This window comes from Mucor mucedo (genome assembly GCF_025094135.1).
Source record: "Mucor mucedo strain NRRL 3635 chromosome Unknown EV154scaffold_43, whole genome shotgun sequence".
Lineage (NCBI taxonomy): Eukaryota > Fungi > Mucoromycota > Mucoromycetes > Mucorales > Mucoraceae > Mucor > Mucor mucedo.
The window spans coordinates 95,895-113,407 of NW_026252327.1; the positions used below are offsets into that span (position 1 = coordinate 95,895).

At 37.3% G+C, this 17,513-nt stretch overlaps 4 protein-coding genes across 4 annotated transcripts; 3 read left to right on the forward strand and 1 right to left on the reverse strand.

The window, feature by feature from the left end:
* The first annotated feature begins 340 nt into the window (after positions 1–340).
* EV154DRAFT_508046 (uncharacterized protein) lies at positions 341–1,390 on the forward strand. The gene has a single exon (XM_051601497.1). It carries the CDS (start codon positions 692–694, stop codon positions 1,169–1,171), a length of 480 nt encoding a protein of 159 aa, XP_051457798.1. The 5' UTR covers positions 341–691; the 3' UTR covers positions 1,172–1,390.
* Positions 1,391–1,520: 130 nt separating this feature from the next.
* On the forward strand, positions 1,521–4,141 carry EV154DRAFT_508048 (uncharacterized protein). The gene is made up of 4 exons (XM_051601498.1): positions 1,521–1,671; positions 1,747–3,309; positions 3,375–3,790; positions 4,123–4,141. The coding sequence occupies exons 1-3, from the start codon at positions 1,647–1,649 to the stop codon at positions 3,695–3,697; spliced, it is 1,911 nt and encodes a 636-aa protein (XP_051457799.1). The 5' UTR covers positions 1,521–1,646; the 3' UTR covers positions 3,698–3,790; positions 4,123–4,141.
* Positions 4,142–4,320: 179 nt separating this feature from the next.
* Positions 4,321–10,489, forward strand: EV154DRAFT_602517 (chitin synthase; the record flags this gene model as incomplete). The annotated part of the gene is made up of 5 exons (XM_051607296.1): positions 4,321–4,634; positions 4,723–6,553; positions 6,649–6,754; positions 6,830–9,468; positions 9,537–10,489. The coding sequence occupies 5 exons, from the start codon at positions 4,321–4,323 to the stop codon at positions 10,389–10,391; spliced, it is 5,745 nt and encodes a 1,914-aa protein (XP_051457800.1). The 3' UTR covers positions 10,392–10,489.
* A 554-nt stretch (positions 10,490–11,043) lies between these two features.
* Positions 11,044–12,089, reverse strand: EV154DRAFT_508053 (RlpA-like double-psi beta-barrel-protein domain-containing protein-containing protein). The gene has a single exon (XM_051601499.1). The coding sequence runs from the start codon at positions 11,914–11,916 to the stop codon at positions 11,260–11,262; it is 657 nt and encodes a 218-aa protein (XP_051457801.1). The 5' UTR covers positions 11,917–12,089; the 3' UTR covers positions 11,044–11,259.
* Positions 12,090–17,513: the final 5,424 nt, after the last annotated feature.

Genomic DNA, 17,513 nt, shown 5'->3' on the forward strand with positions numbered 1-17,513 from the left:
ATGGAGAATAGTGACATTTGCAGATCTCCCGAATGACGATTTCACGATTTTTATGCCAAGACTGAACACAGCGTTCGACCCTTCTTTTTCAAAATGCCCAATTTTATGACTCAAAAATCTGTCTCCGAGGCCGAATAGCGGTTTTTTTTTTTTTTTTTTTTTTTTTTTTTTTTTTTTTTTTTTTTTTTTTAATCTCATGGCATAAAGAGGGTACAAATTATTTTTTATTGAAACAAACCGGTATTGTATGAGTCATCTGCATCATCTGTCAAGTATAGGTGTTGTTGCACAATTTCACTGGCGAGTTAAAGTTTAAGTTGGGTGTCTGCATACAATTAAATGACAACCGCTATATCCTGAACCTTCTGAGCTTTAAGATAATGCGCGGATTCACATGCATCTAAAACAGCGGGTAAGCTTATATAATGATCACAATGAGTACTTCATCTAAAAAAAGAACCGCCATAAGATTTTTAGCATTTTTACCCAGCTTTTTGAAACAAGGAAATTACAGGTTCATAAATAATAAGCATGAATCAATGAACTTAAAACAATATGGTTACATGTATTACACCTGTTTATCTTGTAACAAAGGTGCCTTCTATGTTATAGCAGATATAAATGTGCGTAATAAAAGAGTCCTTTTGTCTTTTAAATTTACAGCTTATAAAAAAAAAGGCAAGATTCAATAATGTATGTCCACTGGGAAGGAAATCCTCGATTGATAGAGGACCATTATATGAAATGGTACCTGATGTCTGACTTGACTGACTACCTCTATAGCGCCAGGTATTGCATAACTACCTCAAAAGGCTCCAAAGTAAAAGAAAGGGTGGTACCTATGGTGCTACAATCCACACAATTACCGGCCACTCGAGAAAAAAGGTTTCCTCTAACCGGTCAGTATCTTTGTCAGTCTCATGAGCCATGGAGAGAGAAAATATATCGTTTAGAGATTAATTTGAATCTGCTATTTGATATATGCGTACTTCCACCGCCGTATGCATTGGATAAGACTCGAGGCAAAATGGAAGGGGAAACGCTAGAAATGATTGATCGTTTGCTTCAGTATATTTTGAGCGCACCGGACACGATTTATACCCAAGATTTATTCGAAGATTATTACAAAGTTGTCTGGGTCGAAGATAATGGTGTCGTCATAAACAGCTGATAAATTATTATTATCAGTCATGCCAAGAACTACAGAATCTTAGTATGGTTATTTTTAAGTTGTACAGCCCATATTATTAGCATCAAGCTGCCGATGAATTAATTAAACAAATTTAGTAAACATCAAAGCTTGAACACTATCTACGCCATTTGAATTCATTTTTTTTTTTTTTTGAAGCTGTGAAGATGCTCATACAATAAAATAAAACCAATATGAAACATCAAAGCATCTGTTATAACCATTTGAGTGCTTATAGGTACCAAGAAAAACTGAGTGATAAGATTGACTTTAAGTGTTTTATCCGAAAAGCGGTGCAATTGGGTAGCATTTGACTTTTTGTTTGGGGAGGGGTTCACACAATATAATTGAAACTCACTTTACTTTTCAGCACTGACCTTGGAAAAGAGCAATTACAGTTATTGTGCCAAACCTTTTCCCCTCCCATTTTATTGTTTTATAACTGTGTGTGTTTTTAATGGCTAGAAAATCCCCTTGTCAACGTAAATAAGCCTGGGGACGTGGGGGGCTCTTTGGTTCCATTATTGTTACTTACTTCTTTTGTATACCCTTAACAGACTGTAAACAAAGAAGACGTAAATGCGAACGATCGAGTGAAAGCGAGCCTTGTCAACGGTGTGTAAAGATGAGAAAGACGTGTGTAGCTCAAGACGAGACATTCGAAAACGAGAGTTCTGACGAAGACCCTTTTTTAGAGTGTAAAAACAATGTGGAATTAGAGATAATCAGTCAACAGGTCAAAGATCTCGAATCCGAGTTGGAGCACCTGGAGATCAGTCTGAATCAACAACGAGCGCTTGTGAAAAAGGCGGAACCAAGTTGGGATATACGCTGTGTGGATGGGCAATTTCGACTTGAATCGCAAATTAAGACGGTAGAGGAGCTCATGATGTATGGGACAGCTGCCATGCGATATTTATCACCATTTGGAAAGACGTTTGGTAAAACGTCGCTAAAATTTCAAAGGCTGAATCCAAGCTTTATAAAGTCAGCCATGAAAATGGTGTCTCATTTCGAATTTGGGGGGAACAATGGAAAGATTTCTGCCGCCGTGATATCGCAAAGCTTCTCCACCGAACTCTTTCAGTTCATACAACCAAGAATCTTTCTGGATGGGCTTGTGGATTTGTTTTTCAAGTGCTTTAATACTACATTTCCAATGGTGCATGAGCCTTCTTTTCGGGAACATTTTAGACGATTAAAAGATCCTATGGATGACGCTATCACATTGGCCATATGCTCCCAAGCGGCCGTGTCTACCTGTGAACATTCCTTCTTTGACTCCCAAGAAAAACGATGCGTGGGGGAATTTTTTTACCAGCGGGCTATGGACAGGCTACTAGAAATGTTTGACGATCCCGATAAGGCCCTTGAATCATTGATCGTCATTAACTTATTACAGTTCTTCATGACCGTGACATTACGTGTATCCGATAGTCAAAAATGGGCCACCATCGCTTCTTTGCTCGCCTCGCATCTTCAACAAGAATATCCAGAATGCTTATCAGTAGACACTAGTTTACCATTGCATACAAGAACGAAATATGCTACTATCCAGCGTAATACGGCAGTCGCTGATGGTATTTTGGCATTTTTGGATCTTGTAACGAGGAACCGAGGAGATGATTTCATCTGTATCAAGGGCCAGTTTGATATTTTACCGGACGAACCCAAAGCGGCGAGAGGATTGCTTGATGCAATGAACCACACTATACTTTTAATGCATCATCCCGCATCTCTCATTGTTGTAAAACAAGCACGAAAAATGGCATTGGGGGAAACTGCTGAACTGAATTTTGAAGAGATTATTCGGTTTGAAGGCGTGGTAGTAGATTGGTGGCATAATTTGCCTAGTCATTTAAAGATGTGTTTGGAGCCATACAATTGTACAGCGGAATTAATAGAAAAAACTGATGAGCTACCGAAATTGATGACGATGTGTTTTTTGTATGCCTTGACGTTGGGTGTGCACGAATGTTTGATTGAGCCAACGTATAAAGTGGGGTTGGAAAATGTGAATGGTACTGTGAGAGATAGAGCGATTTATCTATCAATGGAATCGACCAGTATGCTACTTTTACTTTCTAGAAAAATTGCATTACTGGATTCTATCTGTTATTGTAAGTAGTTTGATGATCATCCATTTATCTTTTCTAAACTCAATTTAACTTTTTTTAAATAATAGCACCTGCAAACCTTCTGATTCGATCGATAGATTCGTTGATGGTCATTATAGATATTAAAGATGAGCAGTTAGCGAAACGGGCGAAAACAAGATTGGTTGAATATATGGGAGTTTTGAAAAAAAGCATATTGAACGATCATCAAGTATCATTGGCAGTTTCACCGTATTTCAATCGCTATGCATCTGCGGACAGTAATGCAACCTCTTTACCAGAATTATATAAAAATTATCCTCTACCTGCTTCGGCCTTTATTTTCGACATTATTAATTCTACCATTAACGAAAATATCGGCGATGTAGAAACATACCTGCAATCCACATAATAATATTCATTTTCAATGAGTTAGAGAATTTTTTCACCGCTAGACGTAACAATTTGTTTTTCTTCTTTTTATATATTTAAATAAACCAAAGTAGTACATATTATATTCTTTGTTCTCTGAGATCAACAGGGAGAGGGTCAGTGCAATGAGTGTAACCATGTTGGATAGACAGTGATTTTTATGATTTAGCATGGCCTTCTTCTGCTGCGCACATGCAATTAGATAATTGAGTAATTGGTGATTTATCCTTACTGGGTACGATGTAAAAGAAAAGGCGCTTTTAATACATGCCATTTAAATATAAAAATACATGATTTAAAAGAGGCAAAATAAGGAGAGCATACAACAACAACAACAACAACAGAAAAAAAAGGAGGTCAAGGGATAGCTGGCTACTGCTGCGATAATATAAAAATTAAGGGCAGGAAAAAAAAGAAAAAAAAAATAAAAAAATAAAAAAGAAGAGGAGATTATAGGAGTCCCTTCTGTTATTTGATAGTCAACAAGTATATATAGGACAAAGTTCCTAGATTTTAGTTTGAATCATAATATATATTCAGAACATCTCTTCCTCTTTTTTTTTTTTTCCTTCTCTCTCTTTTTGTTCCCTTTTTTTCTTAATAATGGCTACAAGGCAACCATCATCTTTTGATGATCTTTCAGAAATCAACAACATAACAGAAGAGCTTCTTGTATCAGCACTTCGAGATCGATTTTTACAAGACCAGATATACACTCGTGTTAGAAATTCATTACTAATCGTAGTCAATCCGTATAAAGACTCTCGTGCAGAAATTCAGGAAACAAGTGAAAGATATTTAGCGGAATACAAAAATACAGATGGTAGAGAGAAGCTACCTGCTCATATATTTCAGCATGTGAACCAGGCTTACTTTCATATGAGAAGAACTGGAAGTGATCAAACCATTGTCTTAAGGTAATATCTCTTTCTTTTTTTTATAAAAAAAAATAGATTTTTATTACACTCCCTCCTTTAACCCTTAACCCTCTTTTTCTTTTTTTAGCGGTTTATGTGGAAGTGGTAAATCAGAGATGCACCAATGGGCTTTATATCATTTAGTCACACTTAGTAATCCGAAAAAGCCATCAAAAGTGCAACAGTTAGTTCAGAAAGCTTACGGGGCTTTGGAAGCCTTTGGACACGCCAAAACAACAGTGAACGACAATGCATCAAGATTTGGAAAGTATCTGGAATTACAGTTCAGCGAACGAGGTCGTATGGTGGGAGCCAAATTTCTTGATTATATGCTTGAGAAATCGCGCGTAGCACATACCTGTGGTGATGAGCGAAATTTCCATATATTTTACTATGTTTTGCATGGCTCGACGTCTGAAGAAAAGGCCTTATTACATTTAAATGAAGCCTCCTCTTATTTATATTTATTTAAAACAAAGGAAGCTGCAAGATTAGCCGGCGGTCTGGTTTTAGAAGACACAGAAAAATATAACGAATTAAAATTACTTTTAAGGTCTTTGGGCATCAACAAAGTGACTATGCTCCAGATCACTCAAATTATTTCTGCCATTTTACACCTTGGCAATTTACAATTTATCGACGATGCGACGAATATGCAAGATTCAGCCATTGTGAAAAACACAGCCGAGTTGGACATTGCAGCTGAGCTACTTGGTGTGGAAACAAAAGCATTAGAGACCTGTCTTACCTATCAAACAAAATTAATTAAACGTGACTTGACAACCATATTTTTGAATGCGGAGCAAGCGTCTGTGCAACGAGATGCACTTGCAGAAGCACTCTATTCGCTTTTATTTGCCTGGTTGGTCGAAAGTTTCAACAAGAAGCTGTGTAAATCAGAATTTCAAAATTTCATTGGCATCATCGATTTCCCAGGGGCTACACCAGTGCTACAGAATGGGTCCTATGATCAGTTTTGCGTGCTCTATGCGAATGAAAGACTGTATCACTATATGCTACATCAATTATTTGAAAGAAATACTGAGGTGTATTCTATTTTGAATATGCCTGTTCCAGCATTTAAAGGTGTCAATGATGAATGTGTTCAACTCCTGACTGACCCTCAACAAGGTTTAATTGCCACCCTATGTCGCCAATCACTCACCACAGATCGCCCTGAACGTTGCTTAGATACATTTAGACAACATTACCGCAAAGACCCATGTTTAGGCTCAAAAACCGTCTTTGGCGAAAAGGAAGACAAATTCACCATCCAGCATTTCACGGGTACCGTTGCCTATTCTCCACTGGAATTTGGTACGAGGACTACCGAGACGTTATGTGCCGATTTTATGTCATTATTTGGAACACAGCAACGAGGCAGCATGCATGATGCACCGACCAATGGATTGGTGACAAAGCTATTTTCTCAAAAGACGATCACAACCGAACGACACCCCAAGAGTACGCACATTGTATCTGGCCAACAGTCTGCCAAGCCTCATCGATCGCCGTCAGTTAAGCGAAAGTCCACCACCGCCATCGAAAAGCCAAGCACGCCATTAACCAATAGCCGTGCGGGGCAGTTGAGTGAGGGAGTTCAAGATATTATATCGTCCCTGGGAGCGACCAAGACCTGGTTTGTACTTTGTCTTCGTTCCAACGATCTATTATTACCGCACTCATGTGACTCCAAAAAATTAACGGCCCAATCCAAACTTTTTAATTTGATGTCGCTGGTTATACGAGCCAAGCATGAATACACCATTCAAATGGATCTGCAGGAATTTTGTGATCGATATGTGGATTTGATACATGCAACGTCTGTTGATTTAGATGCTGAGCCCAGAGACAAGTGGCTAGCCTTACAAGACGCATTTCATTGGAATGAAAAAATGATGATGCAGGGTCAAGATAAGGTAAGAGCAAAAAAAAAAAAAAAATCCTGTTTTGTAAAAAAAAAAAAAAAAAAAAAGATTATTTATAAACAAACTTTAATGCATGTTGAAAATAGGTCTTTTTGACAGAGACTACATGGTCGTTTTTAGAAAACAAACTTCGAGCTATGGAAAAACGTGAACAAAGAAGAGCACGATGTATAGCAAAAGGAATACCTTTTGGTAATATACCTCTTTTTCCCCCCTCGTGCTAAATGTTTTAAGTTATCACCCAATCTAACAGTCTGTTTATTTTAGTTGACGATGATCTTTTATGCGATGACATGAGTCAAGCATGTTCACAACTTGTACCACCTTCTTGTAGATCTATCACGGAAGCAGGATCGATATATTCGGAAGAATGCTTTGACGGTTGCTTTGAGGAAGAATCTAATTCGATTTGCTCACATCAATGTGATAATAGTAGCGTAATTCAGACTACCATTACAGATGATGGAAAGCAGCAGCAGTACCGTCATCTTTTTGAAGACGAGGAATCCGAAGACATGATGCTTAAAGAAGAGCAACAAAAATCCATTGCGGAAATGTCTGAAGAAAAAGGAAAGAAGGAAAAAGAAAAAGAAAAGAAGAACAAGGACGCGCCACGAAAAACGAGCCGCTCAAGAGGGTGTTGGGTGATTATGACTTGGATGACAACGTGGTGGATTCCCAGTGTGGTCATGAATCGTCTATGTGGTATGCGTCGAGCCGATATTCGAATGGCCTGGAGAGAAAAGTTGACACTCTGTGGCTTGATTTTCTTACTGTGTGCCGTCATGATTTGGTTCATTGCTTTCTTTGGCCGTTTAGTTTGTCCCCACCAAGACTTATTTACCCAGTCTGAGTTGCAGGCTAAAAGCAGTAGAGATGATGCGTACGTTGCTATTCGTGGAGAGGTGTTTGATTTGACTTCCTTTGCGCCTCGTCATTGGGCTTCTGAAGTTATTCCAACAAATGCTTTGTTCCAATATGCTGGGCAAGACGCCAGTGATCTTTTTCCCGTTCAGGTCTCTGCTGTATGTGATGGCATTGATGGGACGGTTCCCAAAGAAGTGACCATTGATGCACATATCAATATCACCGACTCAAATGCAGTCTATCATGACTTCCGAAACTTTAGAGAAGACTCCCGACCCGATTGGTATTTTGAACAAATGGTCTATTTAAGAAGAAACTACCGTATTGGATTTATGGGTTATGATCCTGTAGACATCAAAAACCAAGCTTCCTATCCTGTTCAAATCGGTGGTATCAATGCCCAGCGACAGTGGGCAATATTACACAACAATGTGTTTGATTTGACCTCATACATGATGGGTGGCCGTGTTCCTCGTGCAGCAGATGGTGAAACCGTGCCAGCCAGCATCAACATGGATTTTATAGACAATTCGATTACTGAATTATTTAGACAATTAGCTGGTACCGATATTTCTGCTCATTTTGACGCACTTCCTCTCGACAAACAAGTGAGAGAGCGTCAATTGATCTGTATGCGAAATCTGTTTTTAGTGGGAAAGGTTGACACCCGAAACTCATTGCAATGTTTGTTCTCGGAATATCTCTTACTGCTGATTACAGGGTTTCTTTGTAGTGTCATCCTGTTCAAGTTTTTAGCAGCTTTAGGTCTAGGAAGTGAGCGTATACCCGAAGAGTATGACAAGTTTATTATTTGTCAAGTGCCCTGTTATACTGAGGGAGAAGAGTCACTTCGAAAGACTATCAATTCATTAGCAGTATTGCGTTACGACGACAAAAGAAAACTGTTGTTTATGATTGCCGATGGTATGATTGTTGGCAGTGGAAATGATAGATCTACCCCAAGAATAGTTTTAGATATATTAGGCGTGGATCCCAACATAGATCCTGAGCCAATGTCTTTTTTGGCGCTTGGTGAAGGACGAAAGCAGCATAACATGGGCAAGGTCTATTCTGGTCTCTTTGAGTGCTCGGGTCATGTGGTACCGTTTGTTGTGGTGGTGAAAGTCGGAACACCCGAAGAAAGACAAAAGCCAGGTAACCGTGGTAAACGTGATTCCCAAATGGTGTTGATGCGATTCCTAAACAAGGTTCATTTTGACTCACCGATGACCCCTCTCGAATTGGAGATCCATCATCAACTTAAAAATGTGATTGGTGTTAACCCTGGGTTTTATGAGTTTGTGCTCATGGTGGATGCAGATACAGAAGTACTTCCTGATTCTCTCAATCGCATGGTCTCATGCTTTGTTAATGATTCGAAAATTGTTGGTTTGTGTGGTGAAACCATGTTGTCTAATGAAAAAGACACTTGGGTGACTATGATTCAAGTCTACGAATATTATATTTCGCATCATTTAGCAAAGGCATTTGAGTCTCTCTTTGGATCTGTTACATGTCTTCCTGGATGTTTCTGTATGTACCGTATTCGATCTACCACGCGAAATCAACCTCTGCTTGCTTCTAACCAGGTTATTAACGATTATGCTGAAAATCATGTGGATACGTTGCACAAGAAAAACTTGCTGCATTTGGGTGAAGACAGATATCTTACCACGTTGATCCTGAAACATTTTCCTAATTACAAAACAAAGTTTACTCCCGACGCAGCATGTATGACAAATGCCCCTGATCAATGGCCAGTTTTACTATCACAACGTCGTAGATGGATCAATTCCACCGTTCATAACTTGGGTGAGCTCATGTTCTTACCACAATTATGTGGTTTCTGTTGTTTCTCGATGCGTTTTGTAGTCATGCTAGACTTGTTGAGTACTTTAGTTATGCCGGCTGTGGTTTGCTATTTAGGTTACCTTGTTTATCAGCTTTGTACAAACTCAAATCAGGTACCTCTCATGTCAATTATTACGCTGGCAGGTGTGTATGGTCTTCAAGCTATTATTTTTATACTTCGACGCAAAGTAAGTTGAATTGTTTTATTTTTTTATACTCTTTTTTTTTTAAAACTGACACGTTTTTTTTTCTTTAGTGGGAGCATGTCGGTTGGATGATTGTTTACATACTTGCTATTCCGGTGTTTTCGTTCCTGATTCCACTCTATGCATTCTGGCATTTCGACGATTTCTCTTGGGGTAACACACGTATCGTTGTTGGTGAAAAAGGTCAAAAGAAAGCTGTAGGTCCAGAAGAAGGCATATTCGATCCAGAGTCTATTCCCACCAAATGCTGGTCTGAGCATGAGCAAGATTTGATGGAAGAATGGGAGAAGGAGACGAATTGCTCCAAGCACAGCAAAGAATCCGAGTGCTCTTGTGAAAAGCATGAGGAACATGAACATGAGCAAGAGCAAGAGCTTTCACATACTCACTCACATTCACATACACATTCACGCTGTTCTTCAGCGTCTTCTTCGCCTGCTCACTCGCATTTTGCTGAAGACAATGATGAAGAAGAAGATAAAGATGTTGCATGTTCTTTATACAGTAAATGCAGTACGTCGAATCTTACGCATCATCCACAACAGCACTCTGCTGGATCCATCATGTCGCACACGCCTAGCTATAATTACGCCAGTAGTCGTCGAAGTGTTCCGAGAGTGGGAAGTATTGTTGGAGGCGGTAGCAGCATCCATACGGAGACCTTTAATAGTGCTCAAAGCTTTACAAGGGCACCGTCTGTTGCGGGGTCTCACTCATTCTTTGCAGTACCAAATGATGCAGTGATCATTCAAGAGATTGAAAGGATATTAGATCATAACGATCTTATGCAATTGACAAAAAAGCAAGTCCGTGATACATTGTCTGACATTTTTGGCATGGACATGAATTGTAGAAAGGATTTTATTAACAAATCTATTGACCAATCATTGTCACTTAGACTTTAACAAGCTAAAGTCCTATTTTAGCTTTGTCTCCCTTCTTTTTGTATTTTCTCCAAACTCCCAAATTTTTAATTCTTTTATTTTTTCAAGTAACTCATTACATAACTTTTTTCTTTCTATACAGTACTCGCCCATTGTTTGCATTCTCTTCTTTATACACTCAGCATTACTTTTTTTCTTTCCGATAATATATTCAAAGATATTATTTCCATGTATCAATTTTTTCTGTGTCCCATTTTTTTTTTCCCCCTTCAATTTTTTTTAAGCGTAACTGCAAAAAGTAAAAACATTTTAATCCGGCCATTGTGCTACAAAAGGCAATCAAGTACGTCATAGCATAGTAACTCCGAATTTATGAGCCAAAAAACTAGTATAAATGGCTTTGATCGACAGTAGTCCGATCATGCAGTGTAAACTTTCACAGGTTTTAAACTGCAAAGAAAAGACAAATGTAACCAGGTTGTAATTGGTCCAGACCAACACGTTACAAAGACTTTTTTTTTAGGATGCTCTTTTACGGTTAATACTATTTCCCAATTGGAGGTCTAAATGGAGTTGCAACTGACATAAATATAGGAAGACCCTGACTGCCCACCTTGAAATTTTTTTTTTGGGAAGGAAATTGAAAAAAAAAAGGTGAGCGGGAACAAATGAGTTATTTAATGATAAAAAGAATACAATTCTTGTTTTTTATTTTAAATGCAGATAAGGAACCAGTCCAGGAAACATATTTCTTTATCGAAAAGAGTATGTGGGGATTTGTGTATAAATTTTTGGGGGATAAATGATATTGACATCAAGTCAGAATATCATGTTTCTACCAGAGAAATATGTAGTAAAAAAAAAAAAAAGTAAATGTGAATGATATAAATTAGTTGAAAGACCAAGTGATAGGAACTCTTCCACGAGCCATATCAGCAATTTTAGCAAAGGCAGCAGGAGACAAATCCAAATCACCATAAGCACAACCAGGACAGGTATCAACAATGGTTACAATGACACTTCCATTGGGACCCTTAGCAGTAATCTTCTTACCACAGAGAGGGTTGTTGTTAGGGTTAGCACCGTTCTTCATTTGACCGTAATTCAAGGCAACAATGTAATCGCTATCTGAACTGTCATGACCACAAGAACCCATACCAGTTCCGTAGTAAGTAGCGTCACCAGAGTAGCCAGATGAGCCAGATGAAGAAGCGCTCTTCTTTTTGGTGATAGTGGGAGTGGGTTCAGCGGAAGTAGTAGTGGTAGTGGCTTTAGCGGTAGTGGTAGTAGCAGTAGCAGTAGAAGTTTGCTTGTGCTTGTGTTTCTTAGTGGTGGTAGTGGTGATTTCTTCGCTTTCTTCTTCGTAATCTTCGTTATCCTCGTTATCTTCATGATGCTTTTTGAATACATTGATTTTGAAGGGGGAGACAGATGCCAATTCTAATTGAGCGGATTCATCATTGACAATAGGAGCAGCAGATACCAAGTAAATACAAGCAACTAAAGCAATAGCAAAAAAGAGGGCGACACGAGAAGAAGTAGACATGTTTAGAAGAAAGTGGAGGAGAGATGCTTATTGTTGATGATAATGGGGAAATATAATTGTCGATCAGAAATTCCATTTCTTTTATACAAAAAGGTCAAAAGTCTAATCCCGCTCGCGTGGGCAAGTTGATCCAATGTGGCCCGATCCCCCTTATTGCAGTTCCCTCATTTTTGTCACCTAAAAAAAGAATAAAAAAAAAATTTACGGGGCCCTCAATTTTATTGGCGCTTAAAATCAAATAGCAAGATGCTTCGCCCGCATGTTGGAGCCTGGTCCTACGTTCTCATTTTTGGGTCATCTATTACAAAACCGCTTCAAGGTGCTGTGTTGCCCTATGAGTAAAAAATATATATATGTATTCAATTCAAACTTTTTGTGAGCAGTACTCTTAAAATATCACACGATGAATTTACGATATTAATTAATGAAGAAGATAAATATAGTATTTTTCAAATAAACAAGCATAATTACCATATGTTTCCTTATATTACTGTTTTCAATTTGTACAAAAAAAGGATCAAACTATCGGACATCGTATGCAATTTGTGTTCAAATATCGGCTCTGGCCCTTTTCTTTTTGCGCAGACAGTTACACGAACATGGTATACTCCCTTTCGCCCGCCAAAATAATGATCTCCTCCGAAATATTTTTGTTGGTTGCCAATATGCCGCTGAACAAAGTATCATGAAACAGGGCCAATTAATTGTAAAATGTCATGACTAGCTTCATTTGAAGGTCGCGTATAAAAAAACATTACTAATCCGCAAAGTTTTTCTGTCAATTCTTACCAAGACATTCATGAACGGGAATTCAAATTTTATGCAATCAAAAATGCCCGTCGCTGCTCATCTGCTTATGTTATCGAACAAAAAAATAGCCAGTGACAAAAAAAATGTCCTTATCCGATTAAGAAAAATGGTTATACCGACGATGCGTAAGACGAATAAGAGTCCCTTGAAACATCAGGTTTGACAATAAAAAAAACAAAGGGCCTGGACTTTAAGACGGTACACGAATTTAGTAAAAACTTACGGAACAATCAACATCAAAACAAGTAAAAAAATTTCTATTGTTTGATAGTGGCAAAAAAGCATGGTAAACATAATAGGTTAGCAGCATTTTTTTTTTCCTTCTTTTTTTTTTTATGACAGGGACTCCGATACCCACTTTTGCACCAGACAAAAACGGGTGTTTCCATCGTCGTGTAAAGAAGTCCCTTTCTTTATATTAAATCGTGAAAATTACGTTAATAAACAAGAGTACCAGCATAGCCACCTAATTTATTTTAACGCTTCTCATTGGCCCATTTAACCTAATATATGCCTGCAATTGATCATTCCTTTTTTTATTGCATGTCCTTTTTGTTTAAAAAAAGCTAATGAGTATTCAACATCAGCATGCTCAGGAACGTATCAGAGACTCTGCAATTATGTGCACGGACGACTTTTAGCCAACTAAAAAGAAGAGAAAAATGCTTTCTCCTTTGTTAGTGGCACCAAATAACTCGGGGCGTCGAATCCAGGCCTTAGCATGGTTTGTTAAAAGTCCATCGCTTTGATGGTAAATAAAACTATCATCCAATAAGATCGAGCGGAGCTGGTACCCAACCAGATCAGTGTGGATTTTTCAGTGCACATCTACCCGTTTATTTTTTAATTCAATTCAGACTATGGCCATAAGTGGCCCAGGAAAGCAAGGTCCAGAAATAAGATGTTTGTTTCTTTTTCAAATAAGAAGTAAGGCATCGAGAATGGTCGTTCATGTTACACTTTTTTACAATTATCCTCCTCTTTAATCACAGCTGCATGGAATTTGCTGGAAACGAGTAAACAAAATTCCATGAATTGTTGCTATGGTAAAAAAAAAAAAAAAAAAAAAAAAAAAAAAATCGAATTCATGGAATTTTGCTAGAGCAAATCTTAAGTGATACCTACGGTTCTTAGTGTCTATAACGGAGTATATTCGTCAAGTTTAATAACGTAACTTCTTTTATTTTTGTCGTCACTGATGAGCACCAATTTGTCAACGCCATCTTTTGTTTGTTCAAATTAAGACATGACTGATCGATCATAATATTGTTGCATAAGAGTGACAGCTACCTTTTCATTATAATTATGTATATATATAAATGAAGCTGTATAGAACGCCATATCATAAACAAATTTAGCTTCTATGGATGTAACGTATATTCACAATTATATGTGTTGATATTTTTCCATAAGATCTGTATTTTTTTACTTCTTATCACCGAAACAATCTTTGTTTTGTGGTACATAGTACAAATCCGGCAACTGTTACCATTTATCAAGTATGCCGGACGTACCGTAAAACAGATGGAATATCGCTTCTTATTTTTCGAGCCGAATAGATGTAAAATAATAATGTCATCATTACTGTAATACTTGTGATGCGGGAACCCAAACAAAGAGACGGGTGAATGTTTGTCAAACAAAACTTGATTGAAACCCTGCAAAATATTTTACGATATGATAGTATCTCGATTGCATTTTTAACACTGTATACGAATTCAATTGATACTTTCATTTCAGATGTTGCATGTAATTTCAAACTAAAAACCTGATTTAATTTTAACAGTTAAACAGTTAAGGTTTTTTAGTCAATTGTTTACGTTATGCCTTTTGGGGTTTAAACCCGCATCGGCTTTTTTGGAACATGCGTCCGTCCATTTACACCTTCCGTTCGTGTAGTGTAACGCCATCTTATATGAGACCGTCTCATTTGTCAGTCCCTTTTACAGAATTACTCGCCACCAGGTACAGCGCTATATTTTAGTGCGAAGCCAGAACTAAGCGGATTTGATCTAGGCTACAGAGAAAAACGTTGGACGGGTAACCAATCGCTTGTATAGCACCCTGTGGTGATCTAAACGGCGTTTAGAATGTCAAAATGGCCATTTTGATTGATGCGAAACAAGGCAAATAATAGGGCGGCACTTTTACTTTTATGCACATAGTTGTTTGCTTGTGATTTGCTCAGGCCCACACTTTTTAGTATTATTATAGTTTAGTGGTCGTCAACTCTTGCCTTTTCCTCCAACTTCTCATCCTCTGTGTTTTTAGAAGTGTCTTCTACGAGGTACTCATTTGTACCCTGAGCATCTCAACAGCCATCTCATCCCACTTCCATTCCATCAGTCGTAAAGTTATTGTAGTTTTCGTCTGGAATATAGTTCATGTAGTCCATTTTTATATAAAAGATGTCTAATCCGAAAGAAAGAAAATCGTCTGAAAACTTGCTTTCAAGTTCCCGACCAAAAATACTCTACTTGTTATCGATATCGACGTTTTTTTCTTGTTACCTATGATATTTCTTACTTGAAATGTTATTGACCAAGAAGCGAAATCCACTCCACTGATCGAAAACGGCGTCTTTTCTCCTTGTCGAGTCAATTATTTTTACTCATTACCAAGCATGAAGATAATACTCATTGAAACCTTCACATTAAATCATTCCGTATTTTATTTTTGTCACTCTAAAGAACAGCTAAAACATCAACATTGCTTTTGTTGGGTCAAAAAACTACCTATGTATAAACAAAGATACAACTAAACAATAAAGATTATAATTGCTCCTAAATCATAGCGATGAATAATAAATAACCGAATTGTGCTATAGAAGTACAACATACTATGGATAGCACTTTCCTACACCGTGTGGTTAGATATTGCTCTCATATTTAAGACAGAAACGAAAGTGATCTGTTGTCTTTGTGTGATAAATCCCAGGCCAAAATCAACGAAGGTGATGTAGCCATTGAGACCGGGCAGAGCAAACGCGCTATTAAATGTTTACATGATACTTTGGAAATCATCGAATCATATAAGTCCAAATATATAACGAATGATACCTCACTAGCAGCATCATCAGCAGCAGCATCATCGTTCGAAAGTGAAAAATGATCCTTTGTGGATGATTACATTTAAAGCCTTGGAAACGGAAGGACGAATTCAAATGCTTGATTGGAAGAAGCTCAACATCAAGACTTTTTTCTTGAACCTCGATGAGCCTTCAAACCCGAAGAGTGCTTATGATCGTTTGAGAAAGGACCTTTCTTTGTTCTTTGTTCTTTTTCTTTTTCTACATTGTTAAAGCCAATCTCATATGGCTTAACGTTATACAGAGGGTGATCTTTCCCAATAAATACTATCTTGTAATTGACTCTTATTTCATATTCTGTTAACACTCTTTTAACAGCATTGTTGATTATTTGTTTGTTTATTTCTTGACTTTAAATCAAAAAATTTCTCAAATCGACTACATTCTGGTGCTCACTTTCATACTACTTTCCTATTAACGTTTCGTTAATAATCATAATTTGCCCTTTCCTTTAAGAACTATTACTGGTGCCTTAACAGCAGATGATTGATAAAACAAGGACAACGAATTAAATAGAAAGCAGATAATGAATATTTATTATTCAATTCTTTACTCCCGTAATTATTAATCTTGAGGGATAATTGTCAAGAAATAACATTGAAGCATTAATATTACCAAGTAGTTACTATCATGATGAAATAAAAAATCAGAGGAGGGGAACTCCTAACCATTTGCTCGTTTAGTAATCAGTATCTGCATATAATAATAATGATAGATTTATAAAACCCTTAGTCCCGACGTTTATATATTGATAGTGTACTTTCTACGTCTCAGTCCTGTAAATGATGGGTATTCAATTGTACATCATATTTAGCAAAGCAGTTTTTTTTTTTTAATAAAAAAAAGATGATCAGACAACTGTGATGCTTGCCTAACCCGGATCACTACCACAACGTGAGTTTACAACAGTAATGCATTTAATTTCAACACTCCCTGCAAATTAAGGAGTGTATAAATGATTAACGAGCAAAGAAAGGCCAAACATTTCAAGTCCGATTCTTGACAGTGAGGAATGCAAAAATGTCGACATAAAAAAGCTAAAAAGAGTTGCACTTTATTTTATAGTGGTATAAAAGGTTTAGATTGAATAAAACATATGAAGCAGTATCCGGTAACACAATGACCCTCATCCGGAACGTGACCTTGTTCAATGTTCGTTTTTCTTATATTTACATGAATTGATGGAATAACTTTCGACATTGCATCTTGGTTTCAGCAACTTGGTGCATCAACATTGCGTGCTTTTGGTTACATTTATCAATATAATCCATAACTTCAATGTATTCCATGACGTTGGTTGACTTTGGTACAGTTTTTGGTTTGTTTTCAATAAAGTTCACCTGTTGGTCTCCAATCAAGTCTTCAAATTTAATATTCACTTCCATTGGGCTAGTTTTAGTATTCACTTTTATTTTATGTAGTTTATCTTGTTTGTCGTCCAAATCGATTAAGTCAACTTCTCTGTTAATGTCATAAAAGTATATAATGGGGTTGTTAATGTCAGCTGTCTTTGTTAAAAAGCTCATTTTAAAAAAATTTATCGGTTTTTGATTTACGCAAAAAAAAAAAAAAAAAAAAAAGCCTCTTCTCAGCCATTGTAAAGATATAAGATGAAAATGTTGTCAGTGATTGCGCACTGTTGTAATAATTAAGTAATTTTTTTTATTAAGAGATATATTAGACGGGTGGTTGGTAATAA